This window comes from Calypte anna, chromosome 20 (genome assembly GCF_003957555.1).
Source record: "Calypte anna isolate BGI_N300 chromosome 20, bCalAnn1_v1.p, whole genome shotgun sequence".
Taxonomy (NCBI): Eukaryota; Metazoa; Chordata; class Aves; order Apodiformes; family Trochilidae; genus Calypte; species Calypte anna.
This window is the reverse complement of record NC_044265.1, coordinates 12754263-12763364: the sequence shown is the minus strand read 5'-3', so window position 1 is coordinate 12763364 and position 9102 is coordinate 12754263. Positions and strand designations below refer to the sequence as shown.

The window sequence follows — 9102 nt, the reverse complement described above, 5'->3', positions numbered from 1 at the left end:
TCAGGACATGAAAGTCCTCACAGTTCCTCGGATGGCTGCTCTGCAGATGGGACAAGATCTGAGATTGAGGGCACATTCTCCACAAGCTACCAGGTGGCCACAAGGCACAAAGACAACAGCCACATCCCTGTCCATGCACACTTTGCACATCCTCTCCTCTCGCAGGCGGCGGAGCTGCTCTTCTGTGCTCATCCCAGACTCCTCTTTACCCAGAAAAAAAAAAAAAAAAAAAGCCCAAACTTAGTGTGATAACAGCTCCAGAGTGCCAATCCTGTCATCTTAGGAAGTCACACTACAGTTTGCTCATCGTTTTGGTCAGACTGGCTGTGAAGATGGCAAATGTACCTCGAGCAGGTTTTGTTTAATGAGAAACTACTGCTATGAGAGAGCACAAAATTCAGCATATCTACACACCCTGGACAGAGGGAAGGCAAACATCTTTTTACTCTAATATGAAAATTCTCCTAATAAACCATTTTTTTGTAAGTCTGCTTGACAATCAAGCTAATTCCTGAAAAAAGCTGTGTTCAGTTACCATGCAAGCCAGCAGGCAGTCACCCACAGGATTAAAAAATGAGTTTATATAATGACCACTGATACCACTACTGCAAAAACCATCCCAAGTATTCCTCTACTCCATTTCACCAGCCCAGTGCACCTGATTCCTTGCGTTCCACAGACTGTGTTTCTCTTCTTGAACTCGATGGTTCAGTCTCCCCCTGATCAGCATCTGTATAATCAGGAAAAAAAGATGGCATTAAATACAAACTCCATCCTCCTTCTTCAGTCAAGTGGTGTTTAAAAAGACTGAAAAATCCTGGATTTCTTAGGTCAAACACTTCTTTATTCTGTTGTTAATCCCACACACTCAGCCTGGTGAAGCTGATGCTCTCTGTGATGCTTCAGTGGCAACATCAGCAAAGTTGCTGGTTTATTTATCAGGAGCCATCAGCAGCTTATTCCTGCCTCTGTGCCACTATTTAATGCCACTTTTGTTTGTTGGAGGGTTTTTTTTCCTTAGCTAAACAGATGGCAAACAGGAGCTTTGGCTTGCTACATGGAACAGCATCTCCAAATTAACTTCACTTGGAAAACAGACTCCATAAAACAGATAACAGAAGACAGACATAAATAAGCTAAGGAAAATATATATTATTCTAAGAAGAATTATGGCTACTTCTGATCAGGTCATTGATTCAGTTTTCAATAGGCTTGGAGAACTCATCCATCCCAGCAGCCTGGTTTGAGACAGCTGCCTCTGTCTGCACCCCTTGGAAATTCACCCAAAACTCCAGCTATCTCCTAATGAAGGTCTAAGGCCAGCAGAAAATCCCAGGAAAATCCACACCACAGCCTTCTGGAGGCAAATCTAGCTCTTAGTCCCCCAGTAACCACAGCTCCTTCAGGTTTCTTTTCAAAGCCAGGCTTAGGTCCATCACTGTTCATAATTCCAGGCAGAGGGAAGGCAGACCCACAGGACACTCCCAGGATGAAGTAGGAGGTTAAATATCCACCCAAAGTGTGGGTGTGGGTTCTTGGCATACCTCTGCTTCTCTCTGCACTGCTGCTGACTTTCCAGGCTGGCAGAAGCAGCTGAAACACAGGGTCAGGCTCAGCAAAGCAGAAAATCCCACTCAGCCTCCAGCTCTGCTCTCCTGGGTGAGCTGCCCAGCTGGGGGCAAAGCCCTCCTGCCCCACAGGGAGCTGATCCCAAGGAGGATGAGCCTGCAATTCCCAGTTCCTCAGAGGATCTGCAAAGCAGGGAGGGGGCAGATGCTTCACCAAAAAGCAGAGAGAGCTTCTGGCAAGAATTGCCCTGCTCCCTGGAGCATCTCACTGGCCTTGATTATTGCCTAGAACCTTCTCAAGGTTGTTTGTAGCTAGATCAACATCCAGATTTAGTTTTTATTTCCAATCATAATACAGAAGGAAGTCAAAACCAATTCCATAAAAGCCAAGAGGCAAATTCTAGCTTGTTTATTCTACCATATTAGTAAATCAAGTCCCATGTTTGGCCCCAGTCCAGGATCTTTTTTTTCCACATCCCAGAAAAGCCTCAAAACTGCTTCCTGAAGACCAAGAGGGACATCCCAATAGAAGCCTTTCCTACCTCATAGCCTAGCCCAACCATTCATCAGTAAAGACAGAAGGAGGAAATTCAGCTGGCAGCCTGTTCAAAGGATTAAATATTTCATCCTATCAGATAGGTTCTTGGAGAGGATGACAAAAAAAAGTCTTCCACAGCTGAATTTCACCTCCTTAAATTTCTGGCAGCCATGGGGAAGGGGACCAGATCCCCAGGATCAACCCTTTCACCAACAACAGGACTCTCTAGCTGCCCTCTAGTCTGCTTCCAATTCCATTTAGTATTCTGTAGCCTGAAAGACTCTACAGACAACATCAAGAGGATGGGACAAGTCACACCAAGCACGTGTCACATAATATCCAGGCTAGCCAAACGTTTCTGCTCAGAGACCAAGCAGTCTCATAAAACCAAGCAATTTGCCTCTTGTGCTAGAGACCATTTCCTAAAAATAAAGTGAACAAAGAGTATCAAAACCTCCTGAAACACCACAGAGAGTGCACAGGAGCTGGGGTGAGGCAGAAGCAGTAAGACTACACCACTCTCAGAAGACAAAACCCCATGTAATTATAGCACTGACCTTGGAAAGCAAAGGAAGAGTGTTCCAGCTGATCCCAGGAATCTCCCTGAAAATGTCACAGGACAGTCACAAAAGAGCAGCACGAGCTCAGAACTCCCCCTGTTAGTTACCAACCCCCTTGTGCACTCCAGACAAAATATTCATGACTTACTGGAGATCTTGAGGTGCTAGAAAAGTAATCCTGAACACTTCTAACAAATTCTCTCCCCTTTGACTGCAATAGGAATTCACACCTAGAATCAGGAAGATTTAACTCCATTAGCACAGGATAACTCAAGTGAAAGCAGCAGTAGTAGTTTGAATAATAATAATAATAATAATAATATTAATATTAATAATAATAATAATTTTTTGGTCTTGCTACAAGGGACATTTATCAAGCAAGGCTGACTTACTCTGGGTACCATTTAGCATGTTCCCTCCAAGGATCATCTCCAAAGGCCCAATTCCTCACACCTCCATCACAGTAAAAACACCTCACTACATCACCTTGTCCTGAAACAGAGATCAGGAGATTATTTGACACCTGCAATGCTCTATATGAGAGCCTGAGATGAGCACAAACACCCAGCACAGAATTTAACAATTTGCAAGTTGTAGAGTGGCAAAAAACTTGACAAAAGTTTGAACAACTCCCAGAGCAGCAACAACTAAGATTATTCCAGACCTGGGTCCCAGAGAGCATGGATGTGAGCACCATAGCTCCCAGCTATGCACATACCTACCCCAAATCCCTTCTTGCCTGCATTTAGAGCAAAGCTGTAATTAATTATACCTCTAAACAGACTTTGTTTCCTAACCACAGTGTGCCACAACCAGCAGCAGGCTCAGGCAATGGCCTCCAGCTCAGAGGTATAAAGATTCCCAAGGTTTCCCAGCCTGCTGCTGGGCTCCTCTCCACACAAGTCACTTGGGAGTAGGGGATTAAACCCAAATATATTTAACAACTGCCAACAAATACCCTGAATCAATACCAGTAAAGGCTGCCAGTGAGGATGGGTGACATAAACCTTACACATTCTCCTGGTGAATCACTGTTCAGGTGACAGGAGGGGACTGCAGAGGTTTTTCCCCTAAGGGATCTTGGGGTTATGGATCCTGCCTCTCACTTCCTCCCATGTCTCTTGTTTGATGAACAAATACAAAATGAATAGATTCCCTCAGATGAGGAGTCACACTTGTTACACAAATATCAATAGCTTTCAAAAAAACAATTATTGCCACAATATTTAAGTATTAATGGCAAGTATTAATGTACTATAAGTATTTCCTCTGACTGGTCCATCCAGGAAAGGGTACTTTTAAGCACAGTCAAAGCTATTACCTAACCAGCAAAACCTTTTTAGGGGCAAACAATCACCTTGAATACACACATAGATATGATAAATATTGCCTATTTTCCTCAAAACCAACAGTGTTTTTTATTTCTGCATTTTAAGCCCAGGGTCCTTATGGCAAAAAGTCATTGTGAGAGCAAACTGTGCTGATTACCTCCAGGTTTCACTCAGATTTGATGTTTTGAGAAGTTTACAGTGCAAGGCAGAGATTACACAAAACAGGACAAGCCAAGGAAGTGCCTCAAGTCCTCCTAGAAGTAACAGGATCTTATAGCAAACACTTTTCTGCCAGTAAATCCCATTTAAAACACGACTCCTTTTCCACTCCTGCTGGTAAGAGAACTGAGAGTGACTTCCTAGTGAACCCTTCAGCCCCCAAATGGGACTTAAAATAGTGAAATATGCACAAGCAGCAAGAGAAACAGCCCAAGCTGAAGGAAGGACATGGTTTCTAACTACACAACACACACCTGCACCTATCTGTGCAAGTAATTAAAGCAGTGACACCTCCAAAAGTGAACTTCCATAAAGTTAAATAGATTTCCCCAGAGCACCTACCAGTGTAAAAGAATCCTGCTCTAGCCAGCTGCTCAGGATGCAGATCAGTAGATTGGGGCCAGTTCTGAAATGTAGATAATCTCATCTCCTCAGTGCCCAGCTCTGGGTATTCTGGCTCATTGGGCAGAGCTGTCTCCTCACTCTCTATCCCTGGCAAAAGGCTGAGGAATTGTCCATCCACAGTGTCAAAGATTTCCTGCAGAGGAAACATCTCCTGGTTCCCAACATCCTCGCCACAGATGAATTTGCAGGAAGGGAAGAACTTCAGGTGCTCAGCCACTGGACAATCCCCAGCTGCCCAATCCTTTAGGACACCCCCACAGCAGAAACACTGCACTTCATCTCTTGGACCCACAAAAAAAAACCCAGCTTTGACCAGATCTCGAGCAGCCACGGGTGAGGTGCTTGGCCAGAGCCAAAAAGTCGAGAGCCTTCTTGCCTCACTCCTCATGCTGGAATCAAAGAGATGGCAGTGAGAAGCCCTCAGCTCCATCTCCTCTGCTGGTGTCATGTCCCCCATGGCCTGGTTCTGAAAAGAGAGGATGGGAAAACCCCGAGCAGTCAGCTGGATGCCCCATGCCAGGCACCACTCACCCCCTGTTATTTGTTCCTCATCCCCACGCATATTCCGGAAAGCTCCTGATCTTGACAAAGCTGAGCTTGCTCTGGAATTGCAGCCCAAGCAGAGATTTGGGGTTTCTGGACATTGCTGGGGAATTTTTGCTGAGTCCTCACTGCAGGGAAGAGCCCAGTGCTTTCTGAGCCCCTCTGCCAGTTCACAGGAGAGATGCTTGGGGGAGGAGGGAGGGGGATGCAAAACCTCTGCTGCCTCCCTGGCTCAGCCCATCCAGTTTATCTGTGTGGCCAATCCCCAGTTTGCTCAGCCTTTAAATGAAAAAAAAAACCAACCAACTAAACAACCCTGCTCTTTGTTTTCCAAAACAAAAAAAAGATTTAAGGAGGCATGCCATAGCAGAACAACCCCACCCAACCAAAGAGTGGCTCCTGGTGTTCATTTTACATCCAAACACCACACAGAATAACAGTAGATTTTTCCTAACCTTATTATGCTAGCAATGAACACATAGAAATATCTCTTGCAAAAAAAAAAACCCTTTTGCAGGACACAGTCTAAAATAATGAGGTCTGGTTTCTAGAGGGAGGTGGCCTTAATTCAAGGAGAAGGCATTTTCTGCCTGTGATAATTCTGGGCAAGAGGAAGAATGAAATTAAAGAAGTTACTGAGTGCCCAATTATCCAAACCCTCGTCTTACTTAAGGTAAAAGGCCTCTTTTCAGTGTCTGAGTAAGCTAAACTCTAACTCAGCTGCTTTCTATATGGCCAGCAAATACATTTTCCAAAGGTCATACAACTACACAGCTGAAAATCAGAATCAATTTAACTAATCACTTCTAGAAGGATTCCTTTGGAGTGAAGTCACACACAGGTGACTGAGTGGGAGGTGCAATCAAACCATTTTTTTTTAAGTGCCCAGAAAGTCCCTTCCCCACCTAACTCAATAGGTCAGTTCATCAGAACTAAGCACTGTCATGTGCAGAGCCAAAGCATCACCCAGGCAAATATTAAATTAAAAAGAAAAATACACACATGTGAAGATATACAGTATTTAAATCTGGTATATGACATTATTAAGAGAGATAATTAGTGCTGAATGCTTCTCAGTAGGCACAACATCATCCCTGAAGTAATATTCCTCTTGTTAGGTGCTGGAGAACACTCAGAGAAAAAAAAAACCTGCATGGCATCTTAGTTTCAAGCCCTGTAGCCATAGTTAACAAATCCACCCTTAACAGGTCTTAGAAGTTTAGTGATATTTTTAAAATAAAATCAAGTTTACTCAACCATCTGCCTCTCCCAGTAAAAGGAGGAAAATTCATTTACAACTGGGTTTGTTTGGAACCCCAGAAGGCAAAGTTGTAGGAAAGTAAGGCTCTAAAATTTGGTTTATAAATCTATTAATATCATAAATTACTCACTACCATAGCATTGGGACTCAAGAACTACGTTACTGGTATAAAGAAAAACCCATCCAGAAAGAAAAAAAAACCATTAACCACTAATACACAGAAGAATTTGCAAGCTAAGCAGACTTAAGTGCTGAATTTTTTCAGCCTGCACAGCAGCTTTTGCTCCCAGAGCAGAGAGAAGCAGGTTTGTTAATCAGGCAGAGCCCCACAACATCAGTTTTACTCTCATCCTGGGCACTAAGAAGACAAAAAGCTAAAATTCTTTAACTGCAGATGCTGCTTTCCACCAAGAAGGTAACTGAGTTATCTGAGCCTATTCCCACCTTGGAATTACACTTCCAAGCTTCAAAGCTAAATGCAAAGAAATAAAATGAATTTTTCTACCCCAAAGCTTAACAGCTAAATGAAGGTTTTGATTTTTTTTTACTTTTACTTATTTTTTTTAAAGAATTCAGGAATAAAGATGTAGGAAAAAAAATGTTTGCTTAGCAGGAAAGCCCCGAGGGTTCACCTACACTGAAGCCCATCATATATTCTGCAGAAAATACATTAGTTTAGGTCCCAAGGCTCTCCAAAGCCAATGGATATTGGAAATAGTCACACCACAACTAAAATCCAACCTTTTCCCTATGGATTAACACCTCCCAAAGCAGTGCTAAGGCTGCTATCAACCATTCCCTACAACACACACAAGTTAAAAGAAAACCACAAAACAAGCAACCACAGTTAAAACAACACACAGAGAGAAAGTTACCTGCAAGATGCTTAAAAAAACCCCAAAACCACTGCAACTTTTCCAAGAATTATGACTCTTAACCCTCCAAGCTTCAAGGAACCCTCTTCTCTTCCAGGCTATCCTAAGACCCCTCTCAAGGTAGCAAAAACCCTTCCAAGGGTTTAATGACCCCCACCTGCCACAGGTGGCATTTCTAATGGTTCATCTTCCCTGATTGGTTCCCTGCTGAGATTCTCTAATTTCCTCCTTTTAAATAGGATTCACCTGGGAAAAATCCAAAGTTAAACTTCCTTTAAAAGAAACACAATTGTTTGGGCTTCCAGAAAAAAACCTGATTTTTCTTGCAAGCAAAAAGATCCAGAGCCCTTTTCTTACCTGCAAGCCTACAAATATTTTAATTTAAAAACTCAGTATTTAAACTTTTTCCTTTTTTTTTTTTTTTTTTTTAATTAAATACTTGCTAATGAAAACTCCTGAGCAGCAGAGGGCAGTGCTTATATACAACAATTCCAGATGCTTGGAGCAAGCAAAGGGGGTTCTTTTTTTTTTTTTCTGTGTCTGTAATTAACTTCCACATGTAATAGCACATTATTTCTCCTCCTCAGATCCTGCTCTTCAAAAGCCTCTATTGAGTTTTGAAGAATGTATCCTAAAAATATAAGCTCCAGCTTTAACCAAATCCTCCTTACAGAGGTTGTTTGGGGATTCTGTGATGGGTTGTAGTGAATCACCTGTTAATAGGGAAAAATGATCAATAATTCTGATTTTTGCAGCATTTTACAAGCAATGAACTCACCTTGTGCTGCTTACAACCACCTTAGTTCCCAGCTGGGATTCTGGGAGGTGTTGAGAACATGGGAGGCTCCTTGCTGTGCCTTGAGAGGGGATGCCCAAAAACCTCATTTTGCCTTTTTATCCAGCTCAAAAGACTTTCTTTTACTGCTATACATCTTAAAGGGGTTTTCTCTGTTTATCAGTATTTCTCTCCTTGCACTTTCCCCACTGGATTTTTCACTAACAGTGAAGAAAAAATGGAACAGGTTAATAAATTATTTATATTTATATATATATAAATATATCCAAATATATATATATATTCTTAATATATCCAAATATTAAGAATCATAAATTGAGGAGGCCTGAAAAATGCTGTAAAGTAATTATAAATCCTACAAATACTTACAGCCAGAAGAGGTAACAGCCAAGAGAACTAAAAGAGGTGTTTTGTGATTTCCCAGGGATTCAAACCTTTCAGTCTCCTCCCCTGAATCATTTTTCTGGCCTGACATAGCACCTGATGATCTCAAAACTTCCTGAATTACAGAAGTCAGGAGCAGCTAAATGTAGCTTGCAATGTGTCCCAGATGACACTAAGCTGGGGGGGATCAGCTGGAAGGCAGGAGGGCTCTGCAGAGGGACCTGGACAGACTGGAGAGTTGGGATGATCCCAATGGGATGAGGTTCAACATTCCAAGTGCCGGGTCCTGCACTTTGGCCACAACAACCCCATGGGGAGCTCCAGGCTGGGCACAGAGTGGCAGAAAGGGACCTGGGAGTCTGGATTGCCAGGAAGCTGAAGAGGAGCCAGCAGTGTGCCCAGGTGGCCAAGAAGGCCAATGGCATCCTGGGCTGGCTCAGGAACAGTGTGGCCAGCAGGTCCAGGGAAGGGATTCTGCCCCTGTGCTCAGCTCTGGGGAGGCCACAGCTTGAGTCCTGTGTCCAGTTCTGGGCCCCTCAGCTCAGGAAGGAGATTGAGGTGCTGGAGCAGGTCCAAAGGAGGCAACTGGGCTGGTGAAGGGATCCAGCACAGATCCTGTGAG

The 9102-nt window shown here is 43.2% G+C and overlaps 1 protein-coding gene across 1 annotated transcript; it reads right to left on the bottom strand.

Moving 5' to 3' along the window:
* Positions 1–5078, bottom strand: BIRC7 (baculoviral IAP repeat containing 7). Its single transcript, XM_030463142.1, has 7 exons — positions 4559–5078; positions 3059–3158; positions 2815–2896; positions 2664–2709; positions 1545–1751; positions 659–730; positions 1–203 (listed from the first exon to the last, which is right to left on the bottom strand). The coding sequence occupies exons 1-7, from the start codon at positions 5076–5078 to the stop codon at positions 1–3; spliced, it is 1230 nt and encodes a 409-aa protein (XP_030319002.1).
* Positions 5079–9102: the final 4024 nt, after the last annotated feature.

Excerpts from the sequence above, each read along its gene's own strand:
- BIRC7 (XM_030463142.1), bottom strand. The coding sequence starts at position 5,078 with ATGGGGGACATGACACCAGCAGAGGAGATGGAGCTGAGGGCTTCTCAC. Across the intron at positions 3,159-4,558 it reads AGCAGGATTCTTTTACACTG|GACAAGGTGATGTAGTGAGG; the intron begins GTAGGTGCTCTG and ends TCTCTGTTTCAG. Across the intron at positions 1,752-2,663 it reads CTCTTCCTTTGCTTTCCAAG|ATCCTCTGAGGAACTGGGAA; the intron begins GTCAGTGCTATA and ends CCTGCTTTGCAG.